This window comes from Manis pentadactyla, chromosome 7 (genome assembly GCF_030020395.1).
Source record: "Manis pentadactyla isolate mManPen7 chromosome 7, mManPen7.hap1, whole genome shotgun sequence".
Classification (NCBI taxonomy): domain Eukaryota; kingdom Metazoa; phylum Chordata; class Mammalia; order Pholidota; family Manidae; genus Manis; species Manis pentadactyla.
Window position 1 is genome coordinate 30,768,222 of NC_080025.1, and position 22,326 is coordinate 30,790,547.

General features: G+C 39.4%; 1 protein-coding gene across 1 annotated transcript; it reads right to left on the reverse strand.

Moving 5' to 3' along the window:
• Positions 1-21: 21 nt before the first annotated feature.
• POLB (DNA polymerase beta) lies at positions 22-22,251 on the reverse strand. The gene is made up of 14 exons (XM_036877485.2): positions 22,025-22,251; positions 21,638-21,695; positions 19,200-19,266; positions 17,050-17,124; positions 16,370-16,428; positions 14,436-14,485; positions 11,973-12,024; positions 10,316-10,370; positions 10,149-10,221; positions 7,725-7,795; positions 6,961-7,047; positions 1,951-2,012; positions 1,305-1,444; positions 22-275 (listed from the first exon to the last, which is right to left on the reverse strand). The coding sequence occupies exons 1-14, from the start codon at positions 22,083-22,085 to the stop codon at positions 181-183; spliced, it is 1,005 nt and encodes a 334-aa protein (XP_036733380.1). The 5' UTR covers positions 22,086-22,251; the 3' UTR covers positions 22-180.
• Between the last annotated feature and the right edge of the window lie 75 nt (positions 22,252-22,326).

A 22,326-nucleotide genomic window follows, 5' to 3' on the forward strand; every position in this document is an offset into this window, starting at 1 on the left:
AATAAGAACAAGATCATCTGATAATGATATAAGGGGGTTTATTGACTACAATGCAAGCTAAAGCATGAAGAAGAAACAATCACTTAAAATCACCAAAGACCCTTACATAGCAAAGGTTAAGTTAAGAAATAAATTAAGACTCTTGTTGAGTGGAGCTGTGCCTAGGAGGAAGGATAGGCCTCATTCACTTCGATCCTTGGGTTCTCGGTATTTCCACTGGATATAGTCAAAGATGTCTTTCTCACTGTCCACTGGCAGGGGCTCTCCAGCAACGCCTGCAAGAATGAGAGAGAATAAACTTCCTTAGGAACCAATTTTGGAATTTAGTGATAGAAAGTTCAGGAATGAGAGCTGTATAGGCCTCACTTTCAGAGGAAAGAGAAAATGGTAACCAAGCCACTAATAAACAGTACTGACCACCCCAACCTCCACATGAGCTTATTTGAGATTTGTCACATCTGTTACCAGTGGTAAAGAAGCTGAGCATCTCAGCAAGGCTACTGAGACGATCCTCATTCACGGGTCTCCTCTCTGCTGGATCTCTACTGCAGCCACCAGGTATTACATAAAGTACTTCAGTTAATTCCTTTGCAACCCCAAATGTGGTCCCTGGACTAGACTAGCAGTGCTGGCATCACCTGGAAGCTGACTAGAAGTGCAGAATCGTGGCCCACTCCAAGCCCAGTGGGTTAGGATCCGCACCGCATGAGGCCCCCAGGTGGCCGGTACGCACCTGGCAGTAGGGAGACACTGCCTAAGTCTCCCAGACGTGGAAGCCCTATTTTATACTTTGAGGACAAAATGACAAAAATTTTCATTTTCCTAGTAGAGAAGAGTAAAGCAGATAATATACTGTGAAATGTCAACAAGAATGATAAAGCATAGATTAAGCCATTCTTACTCTTTAAACTTCAAAAGCACGGGGCCAAGCCATCAGGTTTGACCCAGTCCAAAAGGCAACTATACCTGGGTTCTTCTGAAGACTTGGAGATACATTTAGAGAAACAGAAAACAAAACAGGATTGTAAGACTTTTTTACTGACCATCATAGGTAGAAAAGATGTAATCTGTTCTAACAGCTAGAAATTACTCTTGTGCTCTGGGCCTTCAATGGAAGGCCTGGGGGAATGCGTGGAGTGAAGGCCCTTTTGGGCCTGAGGGACTAACAATACAAAGAAACTACAATGAACTGGCACAGCTGAAGGCTTCTTAGAGAAACCCAAACTGCTAAACCAAAATACCTTAGAAAAGAACTTCCTTTCCAAATGACTGGGATGATCTCTAAAACAGACACAAATACTCACCAGTGACTCCCAGGGGACGGATTGTGTATTCATTGATGGTGAAGCCCTTTTCCAGAGCATGAGCTCTCATATTCTTATTGAAAATGTCACTCCCAGTGAAATAGAGAACACCACAGTAATACTGATCCTTGGGTATCAACCTAAAAAACAAAACAAAACAATAGATAAATCTTTCAGTACACATTCCCAATTTAGCAAAAATAGAACCCTTAAAATCCATAAGGCACAAAACACCTAAGGTCAGTCTCTGGCCTACTAACTGGAAGAGGGCCGTCACTAGGCTGGCCACTCAAATTCGCCCAGCCTGGCAGTTCCCCCAGGGCCAGGGGGAACTATGCTCCCCAAGAGGTGTGGAGAAATGAACGGCAGGATTGCCGACCACAACCAACGGGACGCAGGTAGGAAACTACTTTTGAGCTGTGGGAGGCATCAGGGTGACATGCAAATCTAGAGGAAATAAATTCTGTAGACACTTGTAATTCTTTACACTTTTTCAGGCTAAACATTTGCCTAAAGCAGGAACTTACGGCCCTTCACAGTGAAAAGGGGTTCCACACATTGACTTACCCCAAGATACACAGAGGGCAGGGGGGAAGGAGAAAAGAGGGAGAAGGCTGGTAGGTCAGCAACCAATGCGGAGGCCTACCTGATATCAATCCTCCTGTAAGGGTATTCCTTTTCATTTGTCCTGGGAAGCTGGCAAACACCCTAAAACGGATATTTAAAAGACGGCTTAACGATGTTTTTAAACTTAAGGCTTAATTTAAATCAAATGTTGTTAAAAGTGAAGTTGTCTTTGCTTTAAAGGGAGCAGTTTTAGAGTCCTGAGCACTCTGGGCGTGGCAGCTTTTCGAAGCACTAGGTACCATCAGCGCCTTCCCCTCGTACTTCCTGATCCAAGAACTACAGGAAACAGCAACAAGGCTTCCAGCACGAGGGTTTGGCCTCTGCATGACTAAGCAAGGAGCTAATGAAGGAAAGCATCAGACAGGAAAGACAGAGACCAAAGCAAACAGAGAAACGCAACGCGGAGGAAATTATTATCATTCTATTATCATTCAGGGAGAAGAAAGCAAACCAACACAGAGCTGTCAGTGGTGTCCTCAGATACAAGAAGCTGGGCCGTCTGCTTCGTGGGATACAGGCAGAATGCCACAGAGAGATGCTCAGGAAAAGTCAAGATTTAAAACATGACAGCAGAAGCAGAAACTGAGGAAATCACCCAGAACTTAGGAAGGACAGAGAGATGAAAACAGAGGACATTAAAAAAATAATTAGAGGATCATTTTCTTCCTTCTCTACAGGTGAGTTTCTATTATACTTCTAGTTTTCAAAAGGAAGTTACCATGGTCTGTGCCATTTTTTCCTTTTCCAGAAAAATGGGTAAAAATTCTGGACTGGCAGCAGCACATATGTATGTAAATACCTACAAACATCACCAAATTTCAAATTAAAAGTTTCAAATGTCACATTCTAAGAAAACTACACAAGTGACAGGCTTCTGGTCCTAAAGAGCATTAGAACTGATGCACATGTCTCTAAATGCCGTACTTTTTCATTCAGCAACTCAGGAAAACTAAAATCTAAAATGGCTATTTTTCTTTAGCTGTTTCTATGGCTGTAAGATTAATGAAACCTGTTTATCTTCAAAATAGGAACCCTATCTTCTTAGGCATTAACAGGTTCCAACTCAGCCTTCAAATGGATCAGGAACGATTTCCACCTGGAATTACCAGGAGGTATTACCTTGCAGACATGGCTGTTTGAATGCCACAGGCAGTGACCTTACTGTTTTGTCACATCAGTAACAGGATTTCATCTAATGGCTTTGATCCTTTCCTCATGGCTAATTTTATTTCCTGCTCTTCTTCTGAAGTGCTAATGTTATGAAGAATTTCTTTGTATTATTGTAAATTCTTTATCAGATTGACTGGATTAGTTCTGTTGGGCATTTCAATTAGGCAGCTTCATGCTGGGTGTCTGAAATAAAGCGTCCTCCTTTCCTCAGCGTGGGCAGAGTATCTCCTGTTGTCCCTGGAATCCTTACTGCAGATATTCCTCTGAAAACCATCCAAGGCCGGACATGCACAAAATGCTAAAATCTGAATGATACTCAGCCTGTATAAAGCAAACAGGCATCCAAATGCAGAGGGAACTGGGTCTTGCTTCCAAATGTTGTTATAGTCACAGGAAGAACAGCTCAGTTATCTACAGACCATGACTTTACAAGAAGACCTGGAATAACCCGCCTTTGCTAAGGTTTGATTACCAGCAGTTTAAAGAAATTCATGTGTTGAAGTTAACTTGACAATCACATGCACGGTCATATCTTTAAAACTATTTAGTCAATGGTTATAGCAAAAAGAGGTTTTCAAATCCAGTGGATATGGAATGAGAATGGTTTATTCAACTTTATAAGTTGAATTCACTTTGAAGCCAATTTCCTTTCAGGAACTTAGAGATCTTAAATTCTTTGGCTATCTCAGTAGTATTCACGCGCTTGGGGTCACTGCTCCGACCCTGCCTGGCTCTCTCTTCCCCCCAGGCATCCTCTCGGCCATCTCCCTCACCTCAACTCCTTCCCCAAGGCTCACCTTCCCGAAAAGCCAGCCCCTGGCCGCCCTGCTTCACGCTGGCTCCTGCATGGCCAGCTCCCCACTCCCTGCTCTCCCTTTCTTTTTCTAAACACAGTACTTATTATCTTAACCCAACATGCAATTTACCTTTTTATTATGTTCACTGTTAACTATCAGTCCCTTCCCACCCCAAATATAAATTCTACTGAAATTCACTGCTATACCCCAAGCCCTTGGAACAGTGCCCAGAATGCAGTAGATGCTTTGTACACACTTGCTGAATTGACTGAAGACACTTTCTCATCCTACTGGTACTCACTGTCCCCATTTTCGTGTCACCAACCTCTCCCCCTTTCTGTCCCTTGTTTGTTCCCGAGTTTAATCCTTACCAGGTCACCTTCCTCTGCTCCTATTTCCAAGCAGAAGTAACATTGTCATATTAGATTACATTACATATTAGTACAGCATACTGTACAGCCCTTTGAAGATTCAGCCTTTGAAGATATGTTTGAAATCCTTCAAACTTTCCCCCTTACTTAACTTGACCTGCATAATAATCCTTTGACATAAGGCAAGTATATCATTTTATAGGTGAGAAAATTAAGCCTGTAAAGAAGCAAAGCAATTTGCCTAACACTGCACAGTGAATTCGTAATGGAGCCACAGACCTTATCTTTCCTGTATCAAGCCTATTCTTCTGCAGTGCAACACACAACAACCAGCCCTTCTTTGCACTAAGGTATAAATGACCTCTTACTGCCTCCAAACTAAGATGATTTGAAAGCTGACCTGTAGTGCTCCCCACCCTAGCAGTTACTAATCATTACAAATGGCAAAGCAGCAGTCTCAAACATGGCATATTTCAGGCTTCAGGGCATAATGAACCCCATATACAGTATCCAAACTACACAAACCACCGAGATGGATTCCCATGTCACACATAAAGGCCTTAAGTTTCTCACTCTTATTGTCATCTGGGACTTCTACATCTTAAAACCAACAAAAAAACTCATTCTTATTTTTTAAGAGGTTTTCTTCTGGAAACAGATGTGGGGGATCCCCTTTCTGGCAATATATGTGCTGCCAGGTATAAGCTTGAGAGAATAGGAAGGCAAGATGGAGCAAAGCCTTCCCCAACCCAGCTCTGCCCGGGGGACGGGTGCCGCCCGAGCATGGGCGAGCGGCCTTGGACTCCCCCGGCCACATGCACAGGAAGGCCTGTGCTGACCAACTCTTGTGGTCACTGGGCGGTGGCTGCTCAGGCTTCTCGAAGGTCTGGGCTTTGACTGAGTAGCTACTAGGTGAACACAGGTGCACCATGGTCAGCAGCTCCAGGTGTCCAGACATCCCAGGCAGGTTACACCCAGCCACTGCCTCACACCTTTCTGTGTGTCCTTGCTAGCTGGATGTCCAAAGTCCCTGCCACCTCTCCCTGGCCGCTCTGCACTGCAGGGTACTGCCGCGACTGTAAAGGCGACGCCTCCGCTGCTGCACTGTGTGAACGCCCTCCTGGCTGCCCACCACGGACGCTGGTATGCCCCCCTGGCAGGCAGGCCTATGCTCTTCACAGAGAGCCACCCAGGGGACAGTGGGCTGGGGCATCCCCAGAATATGCCTGGGCCCATCTAGGACACCTTCCTACTAGGAAACTAATCCAACTTGTCGGGCACATACTATTTTAGGATTTTCTCTGACTGAATGTTCTTATGAATGTTAAAATGTATGCACGTTCATTTTGAGTGAATTAAAATCAATCTAAATTTATAAAGCATGTTCATGGAGCATATAAAAACCCTATTTCTAGTCACATCTTGTGTGTCTATACTTTTGGGCATAGAGTAAGAGCTCAGCATTGGACAGCTTTGGGAGAATAGCTCACCAATTTAATTCCCAAAGACTGACTAGAATTCTTCCTAACCTTTCCCAAAGTTCTTTTGAAAGCATTGATAAAGTATGACCAGCTTAGGAAACACTTTCATAGCCCATTAAAACCACCCTTCTGGATTTAATGACATGATTCTTTTGTGTGCACGATTGACTATATATAACATAAAATTTACCATTTTACCCATGGTTAAGGTTGCAGTTCAGTGGCATTAAGTACATTCACATTGTTGTGCAACCATCACCACTATCCATCTCTACAGCTTTTTCATCTTACCCAACTGAAACTGTCCCTATTAAACACTTACTCACATTCCCCCCTGCCTGCTAGGCCCTGTACCCACCATTCTTTCTACCTTCTGAATGACATGGTATTTTTACTATCTATCTCACCTTCCTCTCCCACTTTTGACTAAAACTACTGTCAAATCTGTGTTGAGACTCTTGCTAATTTCTATACACCCACATTCCGAAAGCACCCTCTTCTTCCTTTTAGTCATATAACTTGGGAAAAGGGGGGCATGGAGAAAAGGGGATCCAAAGAACATCTCTGAGTGAGCAGTGTTAAAAAGATAAGCCTGTCATACCCTCAGTTCTAGGTTTCTATTTGCCTTCCTGCTCTTTTTTTTCACAGTCATTTATTAATGTTTTAATCGATTTGCCTTTTGTCTTGAATCTTCAAACCTTAATTCCTTTAGAAGTCTACAGCGTTTTGACAGTTCACCACAATGGACCTCACTGTGAACACCTGTGGGCATCCCACTCTATGAACTCCCCTATCATTCATACATGTTTCTATAGCACGCCCTGATTAAATTTCTTTTCTTCCTTGGGTGTTGTAATAGATTAATACTCTTCAGACATTTCTGATCTCACTTATTTAAGAATTCTGAGTCACAGAACATTTGCTATTTTAGGGAAAGATTTACTATGTATCAAAGCCACTATGGGTATTTTTAAACTGGTGGATGATGCCTAATTATCTGTTCCAAGGGCACAGATTATTTATAAGTGGGAAATTTGAAACAAAATCCTTTACTGAATATCCTGAGATTGGCATCCTGCTAATTCCTGTTCTCTAAGGTTTCGTGGATATCCTGTTTGTTGACTGTAATACTGAGCTGCAGTGAGCTCACACACTCAGAATGGTACTGAGCAGTCTTTTTTCAGAAGCATTAACACATAGGAGTACTCACCATGAACTTTGCTTCACCTTTTGACAGCGTGTCTGTAATAAAGTGGACCTTCTGTAACTGCTCCACAATACGATGTAACAACTTTGGCTGTAGAATCAAATTTAGGGAATCAGAAAAAGAGCAATCACTCTGCTATGGCAAGAAAACATATTTGACATGAGTTTTCTGATTATCTACAGAGAAATGCCTAGTTTTCCTATGTTTCCAAATAAACACTTTTTTCTTCTAACAGAAAATTCATCTTATTAAATGAAACATGTTTTTAGAAACCCCCATTTTCACCAGTATCATGACAGTCCCAAACAAACACCATTTGTGTTTATCTGTTTTAATCAAAAAGCTGCTTTACCTTAAAAAGGCACATATTTCAAAATCAAAAATGTTTTGCCTTCATGAGTTTTCTAATAGAGGTAAAGTTTTTAATACAGTATTAATTAATAGAAAGACATTCCTTTAACGAAAACCTGGCCATTATACTGGGTATTTATAAATATCTATGATCAACAATAAATAATCCTGGAAATATTTTACTAAATTTCATGTTTTTCAAATGTTAGATTGTCCTCCCAATTCCTTGTAGAAAAAAAATGTGTATCCATTCAACAACTTACACTGCCTTGAACATAATTCTATTAGTACAGAACACCGAGTTTTTCAGAAAGATTAAAACAAAAACTCATCCTGAAAGTATCTGACTATTGTTTAGAAAATGGTACTCGCTGCTGTGTGAGACGGATCGCAGCTGAGTGTAAATCGAGAGGCACCTGTTTGGCAGATTCAGAGGTAAAGCTTGGGTGGGTCAGAAGAACATCCATGTCGCCACTGGACTCTGCACCTGGGATAACAGAGAAGATGAATGGAATTCTCCATGTAATACATCACTTAGGCAAACACAGAACCAAGGGGATGACACACATAGAGGAGCCTTACTTCTTACAGCCTAACTTTCTATTTCACTGCGCTTCATATTCAGAATTAGTTAAAGGATTTCAATTTTCTGTCCATCTATTCAGGTATACTGATGTAAACAGCAGAATCTGGGATAACAACAGTAATCAGCATTAGATATATACTGCATACAAGAGGTTAATGCATTAAAAATGCACCTAAGTAATGACTCAGTAATGAATAAAACATAACAAATAGCTTTAAAATACATCTATGAAACACTATATATCTAAAGATCTCAAACAATGTGTTGTAACTAACTCTGTAAAGGTCAATCAGAAAATTCATTCTCATGACTGAACTCATTTAATGAACATTGGTAAAATTACTACTATTATGGTACCATGGATGGGACTTCATAGTACTTCATAATGTGTCAGGCGCTCATTCTGATCCCCACTCTACAACGACGGAACTTCAGGCAAGTTATACACAGTTGTTTAAACCTCTCTCTTACTATACTATGAAATTTTGTCTCTATTCTGGAGGATTTCTTTTCACTTTCAATGTCTTTTTTTTTTTCCCCAATATTGCAAATGTATATGCCTCCAGACCTCAGTTTCCCTGTCTATAAACTACTTCATTAGCTGTTTTATAAACTCAGCAAGAACCTATGTAAAAGCATGTAGAATAGTGCCTGGAACACAGTTGCCATAAAATAGTCCTGTTTGTCTCCTTTCTTTGCATTTTTGTAAGTACAATATATCTAAAAAATAATATGTAAAACAACATATATAAAAACACTGAATGTATGATAGTGTCTGTGGATCACCATCCTATATATCAATAATCTTTAACCAGATATTTAAACATAATGAGGACTAGATTGAATGTGTGCTGATCCCAGGACATTTGTGGAAGCTATTTTAACCAAGAAAAATTTTCTCTTTGTTTCTTCTCATGTTTTTCTCTTAAAAGCTAAATATCTTTCACCATCTACCTATCACCAGAAAATGTATCACCCTATCCTCTTTCACTGTGACCTCTGTGAAAGAAAGGGAGGGAAAGGAGGAAACCAAGAATGTTTATCACATTTATTTATATTCACATGCAGCAACACTGTAAGAACACAAAGGAGTGTGGTTAGTGGTGGGACAGTGGTGGGAGGGAGTGCAGAGAGGGAACAGGGAAGGGCGAAGGCAGACTCTGAGTGCAGACCTCTGTTATATTAAGGCATGTAACAATACAACCTACTCAATAATAAAAGCAAAAATAAAATAGAAATACACAAATCCAGAAAGGCTGTCATAGTCAACTGAATATACATTTGGCTTGCTGTGTGTCCAAGTCTCTGTTTTGAAGATATAGATTCCAAGACCCTAAGGAGATTCTTATTTAGTAGGTTTGTAGCAGGGTATAGCAATACATATTTTTTTTAAAAAAAGACTAGATATTTCTGATGCATGGGCAGACCTGAACAACTAGTTAACTTTAACCCTTTCGTTTTGCAAACATGGAAAATAGGATGTGGAGAGACAGACTTACCTAAATCACATAGATATAGTAGATTTGGCCTCAGAGCCCAGGTCTTTTGGCCCCAGTCCAATGTTATTTCTACTTATCAGCAATTGTGGACTTAGTCTTTTTCTCTCCCCATCTCTCGATTCTTACAGCAGCTCCCCAGAAAATTTATGAGTATCACCTACTGCCTAAGAAAAACTCCAGAGGTGGCCAGAGACTCAGATAGATATCTGAGTTTTAAGTAAAGTTCTTCTATTTCAATTTTTAAGGTAAATATTTTCAAGTTTATATTACCATCCCAAATTTTTTTAAGCCAGTAAGAGACCAGAATTGTGTGGCTCTCACGTTGCTTGCATTCACATAGTAAAATGACATCTTGGGTTGTTGTGAGAACTGGTTTTGAACTGCTGCTCCTGAAATTATTCTTAGATCCATTATAGAAAACTTAGAAAATATAAAAAGTAAAAAACAAAAGCAAAATCACAAAAGACAAAAACTACCTAGTTTCACTAGCATCTAGCCAGACAACCACTATTAGGATTTTAATGTACCTAAAATTATTATAAATTTTACTAAAACTAGTCATTAAAATCAGGATGAATTTTCCCTAATTTTTAATACATATTCCCATCTATAAACAAATAAACTTGACTAATATACTGGATCTTAGTAAATTTAGGAAGTAACACAAACTGCATCTTTTTAATCCATGTTTTTCATATACATTAGGCAATTTTAACATCAAGGCATGAATAACCTAAGATTAGGAAGTATGTTACCTCTTCTGAAACTGCCACAGACTGTAGCAATGTATTCAGAATCCACTTTTTTAACTTCATTTAGTACAATATCCTAATAGAAGAAAAATTAAGTCAGTATTCTAAACATGGCTTTCACCAAGTGACATTCTCAATTCTAATCAAAGAATAAATTTAGCAACTCTTACTTGCATTTGTAACATCTCTTCACGAGGAATTCTTTTCTCAAAGTCCTCAAAATATCTATAAAAACAATAAGTAGACAAAAGATTTTTATGAAATTTAAATCTTCTTAAAAATTAAATTGCCTATCATTATCAAAAAATCAAGACAAAAATTCACTAAGAAAACAACAGTAAAATTGGGCAGTAGGGAGGTTTATTCCTTAACTTGGATCAAAATCTTTATATATCATCCTTTGTGATATTCTAGACACTCCATTTAAGGTTATTTTAAATAAACTTCACATTCACATACCAAGAGTAAATAAATATATTTAAGTTAGTGCATTTCCAATTTCCAAATTAGACTGCTCCCTACTGGTAAGTCAAGGGGTTACAGTTTATTGTTCCTAAATCTTGCAGAATTATTGTACTTTAAAATATTACCCTACAACGGGGATGAAGTCAGACGCTGCACTAACTGAAAGAAGCCAGTCACAAAAGACCACATATCATACAATTTCATTTCTATGAAATGTTCAGAATAGGCAAATCTGCAGAGACAGAAAGTAGATTAGTTGTTGCCAGATGCTGGTGGGAGGGAGGGGTGGTTGGGGAGAAACGGGGTTTGACAGCTAATACATACGGGCTCTTCTAGGGGTAAGAAAAATATTCTAAACCTGACTGTAGTGATGGCTGTACAATTCTGTAAATATACTAAAAATCACTGAATTGTATACTTTAAATGGATGAATTGTATTGTATATTAATTCTATTTCAATAAGGCTGTTATAAAACAGTATGAAATAACATCTAAGAATGATAAAGCACCCGTTCAAAACCAATTCTCACAACAACCAAGTTCTTCAGAAGATCTCTATTTACATGTAAACGCAAGGAAAAGAGAACTACACCATCCTGGTCTCTTATTGGTCAAAGTTTTGGAAGGGCAATGTAAGTTTACAGTTAGTATGGCAGGCATAAACAGGACCATGTAGAGGGTTATTAGGACCGACTTGCCAACAAGATGATGTAAATCCAGAGGACATACAAGCTTGTGTGTGCACATAGCTTATGCACTCTGTATTGTAAACAGTCAGAAAGCAGGGTTCCAGACTCTATCTGGCATACAAAGTAATTCTGTGGTTTAGGTGTTTGGAGTTTTCCTTTTTCTTTTTTTTTTTTTCTTTTGGTATCATTAATCTACAATTACATGAGGAACATTATGTTTGCTAGACTCCCCCCTTCACCAAGTTCCTATTTCTTTTTAAATTTAGGGTTTCGTGTTCATATACTAGCTTCTCAGGTTAACTCTAAACTTCTTAAGAGCTACAGCGAACCTGTTTCTATCCTTACCCCAGGCCTAGTGCAGTGCTTCATACAGTCAGCACAGGATCAATACCCACTGGCTGATGCACTCAGTTCAATGTATTTTAAAAGGCAGCTCTCTGCTCAAGTCAAGAGAATAAGGGAAACACTCAAAACAAGCACACAAACTAGAAAGCAATAACAAAATGTGTGAATACTGATTATTCTTTGCAGGAGTCTGCAGCAATCGTAGCATTTCTGAATAGAAAAATGGTTGGTTTAGCTAAGTTTGGAGAATTATTATGGTATATGTAAAAATGGATATAAAAAATTTTACGTTTACATCCCAGATGTTAAAAGAAATTTGCTATCTTACTTAAGCCCAATTCGCTGATGATGGTTCAATTTATCTTCATTTTTTCTGAGATCTGTATAGAAGATAAAATTGAAGTGCTAAGTTAAACATTTTTAAGGAAAAAATGCTAAATTCACCAACCTTTTTACAAAGACCTACCTAGAAAAGACATTGAAATGACTCTGAAAAGATAATGAAAAAAAATTCAGATATAAACTAGATAAAAAGTTCATCAGATCAATCTAATAACACCTGTTGATTTTTATTTATTGAATCAAATTTCAATTATAGTTATAAGGAATAGTAGACAAAACATACCAGGATCATACCAAATTTCACTGACTATTGCAAAAAGCAGCCTTTTAAGAACCTGAACTGCTTAATTATAGTTAATAGCAGCAGTAGAAACACAGCTTCTGAATGGACTATGATCAACTAAATTCTTCACACGGCTCATTGTTCAATCACTCCTTCATTTCAGTAGTATTTACTGAGTACTGACTGGTGCAGGCACTATGCTAAAAATCCTGTTAAAGGAGTATTATCTTCATTTCTCAATTTAAAAACTGTCGTATCATAATATATCTTAGCTAAGATAAGAGACTTAGTTCCATCTGGGTGTCCCTCTACTGCATGAGGACAGGAGTAAGCCTTGTTTAAGAAGCAGCAAGATAAAAATGTTTCAAGAGCAATTCCTACAGTCACCTTTACATTCACAAACAGCAGTTCTCTTTGGAAATACAAAATAGAAAAAATAAGCACCTTTACATACAGGGAGCACTTAATAGTCTCATAGTTGTGTGCAAACAGAAAACACTAAAGTATATGACTGAAAATGAAATGGAAATACTGAGTGTTATATATATTGGTATAGACACAGTGATATTAAATATTACACATTTGTGAGTTCTGAAATGTAAAAACTCCCAAAGGATGAAAGTAAATACCTTTGAGAAACAAATTCTTGATCCCTTTAACCAAGATTTCACTCAGATAGAATACAGTTACTGATTCTGTAACATCTTACTATGTTGATAGTGACTGCACTAGAGGGTTGAGGATTTAATATGGGTAACTGTTTAACCACTGTGTTGTATAACTAAAACCATTGTGTATCAATGACACTTAAAAAATATATATATGGCAGCTGGAAAAAAATTTTCACTCAGACAAACTATGTATGCCACAAGCAGAAAAGCACAAACCCTCTGAGATGCAAATGTAATAGGGTTCATTCTCTAGCTATGTGACCCACACAAATTCTTAACCTTAGTAATACTACTAATTCATCATGCCTCTTAAGGGTCATACCTATTAAGTATTTACTAGGTATAAAGCACTCTGCTAAGTACTTTACATACATTATTGTATTAAGTGATACAAGGCTAAAATTATACCATTTTGTAGCTGAGAAACCAAAGCACCACGGTCATCCGTTCTAATAAAGTGGGGGAGACTGGGCTCAGATCAGGTCAGTCTAATGTGTCCATGTAACCATTTGAGTGGCTTAGAAATAGCTGGATCCACAAATATTAAACCCCCAATACTGCATACATACTGTAATGAATCCATATACATACAGTATACACCTTTGAAAAGTAAGAGATCAACTGTATCTGAAGGATTGCTCTATTAGGTTTAAGAAAAATGTTTTATAATTGCTTGACTTGGGCTCTATTTTTTTTTATTAAGGTATCATTGATATACACTCTTATGAAGGTTTCACAAGAAAAACAATGTGGTTACGACATTTACCCTTATTATTGAGTCCCCCCCATACCCCACTGCAGTCACTGTCTATCAGTGTAGTAAGATGCCACAGAGTCCCTACTTGTCTTCTCTGTGATACACTGTCTTCCCTGTGACCCCCTCACACCACGTGCACCAATCATGATACCCCACAATCCCCTTCTCCCTCCCTCCCCACCCCTCCCCCTTTGGTAACCGCTACTCCCTTCTTGGAGTCTGTGAGTCTGCTGCTGTTTTGTTCCTTCAGTTTTGCTTCATTGTTATACTCCACAAATGAGGAAAATCATTTGGTACTTGTCTTTCTCTGGACTTAGGCTCTATTTTTATCACTTCTCTGAAAGCAAAAATTCCTTCAGTAAGCATTGTAAGCCTCTGACAGAATCTTTCTCAATATACAGAACTTGGCTTTTAGGCTGAATGTGTAGGACTTTGCTGTCTAAAATATTTTTTTAAAAATAAAGGCAATTTAAATCATCTAAAAATCCGCAAATGAAGTTACTGCCTGCAAAACAAAAGTCACTTCTTGCTCTTCTTGATGTTCTTCTGAGTTACAAATTTAAACACAGTTAAAATGAACTATGCTTTTCATCTATTTTCTACTGTAGAGTTGAAAAGAAAACTTTATTTATATTTACCAACGGAGCAAGAGTTTTTCAAGTTCTGGTTTGGTAGAGCACTAATGGTCCTTCAGGACCAAATCTGGCCTGGAATTAGTGATCTACTGTGTATACTCACCTTCTAACGTCTTAATTCCTTCATCTACAAACTTCCTTGCAGCAGATGGGCTACAAAGGAAGAGAAGCATTATCTCACTATCAAGTGAAACTTAGGATCCCCACCACCATCACTCATCATGCCTTCTCCTATCAAACACAGAGTGACTACCGAGCTAAACCAGACCTGCTAAAATGCTGCATGGTTACTTTGATAATGTTCAATTTTACCCAAAGACAAGAATTCCTGAAGCCTCAATCCAGGAAGACAACCATATATATTCTTAGATGTAAAAAAGACATCTAAGCAGCAGTGTCATGATGCCCGGGGACTTTTATTCATAAAACAGACACACAAGCACTTGAAAACTGTTCATTCATTCAGATGAGATTTGCTGCAGGACTATTATGTGCCAGATACTCTTCTAGATGCTAAAAATAGAGAAGGAATAAGACAAATAAGACAAATAACCTACTGAAATTCCAGTGGGTAGAGAGAGATGATAAGTAGATAAATAAACAAGAAAAGTATCAAGTTGGATGAGTTAAATTAGGGTAATATGAAAAAGCGGCTGGGCCCTACTCTAGACTGGGTGCTGAGGGCAAGCCCCTGAGATGGTATTTAAACTGAGATTTTACTGACAACGAACCCTTGTATACAAACTGTGTGGTATAGAAACCGACATTCATATCAGGAAGGCCATGTGACACAGACGAGACAGAACTGATTTAGTAGTCAGGAGACGTAGGTTTAATTTTGGCTCTGCCAGTTACCTCACTTTCTCTATTCAGTTTTCTTGCCTGGAAAAAGAGGGTAATATAACAGATGCTCTCTAAAACTTCTAACATTTTATAATGGCCTTGGTCCCTGAGGAGTCTTGCTCACTTGCAGTGCACAGCAGTCTCCCCGTCCCTGGGGCTACATTCCAGGCCCCCAGTGGACACCTAAAATCACAGACAGTACTGATCCCTGCATGTACTATGCTTCTTCCTACATAGACCTACCTGTGATAAAGCTAAATTTATAAACCAGGCACAGTAAGAGACTGACATCACTAATAATAAAACAAAGTAACAACAACATGCTGTAACAAAAGTTATAAGAATGTGGTCTCTCTAAGTATCTTATTGTACTGAACTTCCCCTTCTTCTTGTGATGACCTGAGATGACAAAATCAAGTGAGGCAAGTGACAGACAGTGGACGTAGTGTTAGGTTATTAGTGACCTTCTGACTACATCAGAAGGAGGAACATTTCCTTCTGGACCACGGTTAATCTCAGGTAACTGAAACACTGAAAGAGAAACCATGGCTAAGGGAGGACCACTGTACTAGGTTTAATAAATTAATATGTTTTAGAATAATGTTCATCAGAATGTTGTCATTTAAAGGAACAATCATCATAGATCTAAAAGCATGCCTGATTCTATGAAGATGAGAGTTAAGCGAAGTATTACAGCCTTCATATTTCAATGTCAATCTCTACTTTGTCCAGTGTCAAAGAAGCCCGCTTGGTACTAGCTTAAATTTTAAACTAAAGAATCCTTCATTAAAATATGCTTGAATGCTTGTCCCAAACTCATAAGGTACTGTGCTAGTGCTATGGGAAAAAAGCTTAAATGCTTAAGCTAAATATTGGGCTCAGACAGGCAGAAGAGGCCTAATGTGGCAGGGGTGGTAAGAGGAGCAAGTGTTAGTGGAGTTCACTGGAAAGAGAGGCTGTTTCTGGCTGGGGAATCAAAGTGGTTTCACAAAGGAGGCAGCATGTATACAGGAGCAGGGGCAGCACCTGGAGGACCGGCCCCACACAGGTAAGACACAGAAGAGGGAACTGCGTGGGCAAAGGCCCAGAGGGGGAGAGGGGCAGATGGTGAAGGGAAACAGCAGGTACTTTACTTTGGCTTACATAAAAAGTAAAACAAACCCCACTACTGGGTCTGCTTAAAACAGTTCTTACCCAATGCCACTAACTCGGGTCAGAAAATTGATGGATGAACTCGTATCATCCTGCCGAATCTTTAAGGAAAAAAAAAAAAGAAGTCTAACAATGTTTTTGGGACACTTTTAGGACTCTAATGATCTTATTGGAAATACACCATCTGCTAAGAGATCTGAAGAGCCATTTACATTCGCCCGGATAACACATACAGAAGTATTTCCCTATAACCTTGATGGCTACGGGTGGATGACAGAGCAGATTAGGACATGTGACCTCTGATTCATCCAATGCTTTTAGAAGGCTTATTCATAAAAGACCAGAAGTGGCATACCTCTTATCGTCAGGGTGAAAGAAAATAATAAAAACACTTAGGAGAGTTTAAGCATAGAAAGTCTAAAAAGTAATACTCTTTTAGTCAAAGTTTACAATCTTCCTTCTAAATGGTACTGAAAATGAGCTAATTCTATCATAGATGCCAAGAGACTCTTAAAATGTCAGACAAAATAAGTGAACGTTAAATAGGAACAATATTGAAATTTTGAAAAATAGCACACTTAAAACCATAAACCTCACTCCTCTCTTTTCCTTCTGAGTCTCCCTAGGGCACGTGATATTAATCACCCTGCAATCCATACTACCTGATAGTTGCCATAAAGGCAGATGTTATAATCAAACACACAAAGAAGTTAAAAATTTACCTTCTCCAGTTTGCGCAATTTTCCAGTAGCTAAAAACTCATCAATCTTTTCAGCAATTTTTGTTCCTACACCAGGCTATGTAGAAAATTAAAAATATAAGAGTCATATAAATATAACGCTTACCAAATCACTCAAAAAATGGAAAATGAAAAACAAATGGTCATCACATGACCAGTTTTCAAAGACACAAAATTGAGCCTCAGTTCAAGTTTATTCTCCCAACAAAACCCTTAAATGACTGACAAGCCCTCAAAAAACAATTCTAAATGACTTTTTAAAAATTAACTTTAGTTGTAGAAAAATTAGAAAATATAGTTGTATAAAGAACAATATTAAAATCATTTAATTTCATCACTTTGAAAATTAAACCATAACCTCATCTGCTATAACTAAATAATAACACCTGCTAAGCAGTCATGTGTGTGTATATATGTATATGCATACTTTCTTTTTACAAAAAGCAGGATCATACTGCTTTGTAAAGTGTTTTAACTTAAAAAACATTAGCAAGTTTGCACATCAATAGAACTACATTAAATAGAACTACAGTATCTTTAATGGCTGCAAAGTATATCATTGTATGAATGTATTTACTCCACATCTTTACCGACACTGAATGTCACATCTGCTTAATTCAACAGGCATTATACAGCACCTTGTTTTAGTTTGCAATTCTGATTATTACTGAAGTTGAACTTTTTTCATGTTTATTGGTCCTTTTTAGTGAAACATTCAACATGCATAACAACGTGTGTGCCAGTTATTTCCTGCTTTCTCGTAGCTCTAAGTTTCTCCTTCCATATTCTGGATTTATTTTATGTCTAGTTAAGTGTCCCAAGACTACTGAATGCATATTCAAGCATTGAAAACAGTCATTACCAGAGAGAAATGAACCAAAACTTGGGGAAGTAGAATAGAGTAGAAAAGGGAAGCTACTCAGGTTCCTCATTTCCTACATCAGAAGATATATACTGACCTAAAGCAATTTAGGCCCAAGCTATTTTCTATGCATTCTAAAGTATTTCTATAACATTAAGAAATAAGAGACAAAACACTTATTCTGGAAACTTCAGATTTCTAGAATTATTGGGAAGCATTCGTATGTGCCAGAGAGCAGGTCTGTGATTTTTAATATCCTGTGAGAAGTCCTGTGAGAAGGACTAATGATGGGGTTTTCATATTAAGTCCAGTCTTACGCAAAAGGAATTTTGGATACTTCTGTGTTCTTAGAACACATGTCGTAAGATGAGATTTGGATGAAGTACACCAGAGCTGGTCAAAAGTTTGCCTCTAATAAATGAGCAGGCTATCTGCAATTAACTTGAAAAAGGAAATCCAATGGTGATAAAAGGGGAACAGAATGGAAGTAAGTAGTAGCAGCTCCTGACATTAACAATGGATCAGTTCAACAAGGTAGAAACTCAGAATTAAAGTCTAATGTGTTTATAACTTGTGTGGCTAATCTATTTGGGAAGGATATATAGATGTTCAGAACAGTTTATGGCACAAAAGATTTAAACCTAACCACAAGAACATTTGTATTAATTAATTTTTATTAAATAACAAATTCAAGAGGAAGGTGTGGCACATGATTAATGTGGATGACTTGTTACTCAATCATAACAAGTACAAGATTTATGGTAATGTTATGATTCTGAAAGGTGAAGATACAAGTATGGTTCATTCTCTAAAGGCGCTCACAAAAAAATTAAGGACAAATACTAAAACCTAAATTCTATTAGATCTTTGTGGAACATAAATGGGTAAAAAACAGCAGAGGGGGATAATTCTAATGACCTGGACCAATCAAAAGCCATGTCAGCCTGACATCTTCAACAGAAGGTAAGATGTCCTTAATTCTGAGAAACTTAGAATCTTTTAGTGAGATATAGGTAAATGAGAACAATCTATGAATAGGTAGGCTTTCCTAGATAGTCTTAGTGATATTAAGACATTACAGGCCATGTGACCATCTAGAAACTGTGACACTACTAATACAGGGCTTCGTGGAAATGAGAGAGCAGGAAATCAAGAGCAGTGAAACCGCCTGTGTGAGTCCAGACAGCTTCGGAGAGGCAAATTTACTTTTGTGGGAACCCACCAAATTGCACATGTGAGAACTCTTCAATCAACTTGCTCACTACACTTACCAATTTCTTAGCCTCTGCTCCACTCTTTATTTTGTGTGGGTATTTTGCTATCACAGATGCTGCTTTTCTATAAGGAAAAAAATAAAAAATAAAAGGAAAAGCAATTAGAGATCCAGCAAGGTTTAATTTTTCTTCAACTGGAATCACATACAAGCAAATGTACAGCTTAAATTTTCATCAAAATAACTAATTTTCCACATCCATGTAACTTTAAAAACCCAGATAAGCTGATAGACCACTTGCATCTCTAACCTTTAGCAGTATCTTGAGAATCCTCATATTTGAGAATAGTATGATTTTAAATATATACATAAAACCACGGAGATTCAGGAACCCTGGAGCCTTTCCTTTTTGGAATTAGGTGAAAAATGTCATTGAGCCTTTTAAAAAAAATAGCTAGTTTTTAGAAATTGATCTTAACTCTCATCCATAAAAATATGCCACCTGGTGGAATCTGGACTACTAGATATCAAACTGGCATATGGATGACTATTTTTAGACTCATCGGTTAAAACTGCACTCTCCATGTCCTTATGTTCTTTCTTTCTCTTTGCTCCTATTTCAGTTCCGCTTAAAGCAGGCACTGCAACTCATACCCATCTCCACACACATGCAACTCAGCAATCTCAGTGACAGACTGGGTACACCCTGGGGGTCAGTGATGGTATCCTGTCTATAATTTCCATGCTAACTGTATTTTAGCATTGATGCTAGTAAAAAACCATAGCACACCTAAGCCTAAAGCATAAATACTGGACAGTCTTTGCAGCCTTGATTTTTCATTCTGTTCTAGCACATATAAACCTTTAGATTGGGATTTCATTTTCACCAGTAGCACATTACTGACAATGAGTCTGGAAAGGTAGGTTGAGGGCAGTTTGTGGAGGCAACTGTTTTAGTTCCAGATAAATGGTACTGTGAGGAAAGCCTGAAAGGGAAGAAGAATTAGATCATGAAAGCCCTTTTGTATTCCATGATGTATTTGGGCTTTATCAAGATAAAAGAGGAAATATTTAATCATTTTATATGGAAGAATGACAAGATCAGATAACTATTTTCAAAAGAATATTGTGGCCACAATCAAGAGAAATGTCTGTCGGGGTAGGAACGTCAGGAGTGGTAGGGCATCGCCTGCTTGCTGGACTTATTTCAGACCATACCCTGTAATTGTAACAGAATTATTGACTTCCTAGAAAATGTTATACCCTTTCATGTCTCAATACCTGGGTACATTTTGTTTCCTCTCTGTAGATTGTTCTTTTCTCACTTATCCCCTGATGGGCTCCTTCAAGACTAAACACCTCTCTCTGAAGCCTGTGTGACTCAAATAGAACACACTGTCGAATACCTCTTTGCTATCTAGATCATTAAATGTACGGATGAAAGTACACTTTCTTTACACAGGAAGTCACAGGATGGAAGGAAAGGAGGGAGTATAATCATTTTGAATTATGTTGAGTAGTAAGGGAAGGAGGGAGTTGAGTTTTGAATGGGTAGAGATAAAGGTAATAGAGCCCTAAACATCTGAGAAAAACTCAATAGGATGTAGATTGGAGTCACTGACATAATCAGTATCGTAGGCCCAGAATGGTAAGACTGCCAGGGACAGTAGGAAAATGAGAAAGTGGGCTAAGGACAGACCTCGGGAGCTACCAGCATTAAAAGATAAGATAGAAGAGGTGAAAGAACAGATGGGAATGCCATCTCGGAAGTCAAGGGTAAGATTTGAATGGAATGTGCTAATGAAGAATGCCACTGGGAGTCTAATCAGATGAGATGCAGGTGAGAGCATTTTCAGAGGAATGTTAGGATGGAAATTACACTGCAGTGGGTGAGGTATGACTAGAGAAGAGGAAATCCAGGCAAGGACCTGTTATCCAGAAAGGTTCACTGTAAAGTGTAGGAAAGAGGTGGCAGCTAGAGGGCAGAGGAAGTATAGAAGATTGCTTTGTTGTTTTTGCTTTTAAGAGCTGAGGGACTGACGCGTTTATAGGCTACGGAGCAGTGGATGGATGTGCGAATAACGCCTAAAATAAGGTGAGATGAACAAAGATGGGATCCAAAAAGGTGATCAGCAAAGCAAAATATCAGGCAGATGGAAAGATTTGATTCCTTGAACTACATCATTTCACAGCACAGACCTCAGCCACTGTCTTTCATTATGTTTTAAAATCAAACTGCATTTTCAGTGACTCACGTTTGCTGATGGGAAAAATACATACAAGGCTACACCTATTTTCAATAAGAACTGGAAATAATCAGAATTGATCCTACAAGAGCTCTGTCCAAATTATCCCAGAAAGATTGCAGTACCACCATAGAGTCAATACCCTCGATTCTTGCTTTTTTCCTCCTCTTGCAGAAGGTCCAAATACCCACTGGACCCTCAGCCCTTGTTAACTGCCACACACCCCAGGACGCATGCTACACCGTCCCACCTGTAAGCATTGTACTTGTGGATAGCCTGGTTCACGTTCTTCTCAAAGTTTGCGAGTTCTGCAAAGGCAACGAGAGGCTCGGGTGAACAAGAACCACGAGTAAACAAACGAAAACTGAGTTTCCCGAGGAGGGCGTAACAGCCTCCTGGGGACGGGGACCCCCCGCCAGTCCACGGGCTGGCCCGGAGGAGCCCAAGCGCTGACGCGAGAGCGCCCAGCGGGACTGACGATCAACCCCAGGCCGCGGCGCCGAAGGAAGACGGCACGGAAGACTACGCGCCGCGAGGAGCCGGCCCGTCCGCTGGGCTGGGACGGGAGAGGAGGGAGGGAGGCAGCTGCAGGCGAGCGGAGAAGCGAGCTGGCGGCGGCGACCGGCCCGAGGCTGACCTGAGAGCATGTCGGTGATTCCGCCGTTGAGGGTCTCCTGCGGCGCCTTGCGTTTGCTCATGGCGGCCGGCGCCCGCCGACTGCAAGCGCTCACGGCCGGGGCCTGGCCCCTCGTCCAGCTTTGAGGAGGGGCCCGGACTCACGGACGGGGTAGAGCCAAACCAGCCCGGCCCGGCCAGCGCGACCCGCCGAACAATGGCCGCTTGACAGGAGGCGCGGCGCGCGGCGCGCGTGGTGACGTCACGCGCTGGGCCGGGGCGGGGGCGGAGCCAACGCGGCGCAGGGGGCGGGAGAACGCTCTG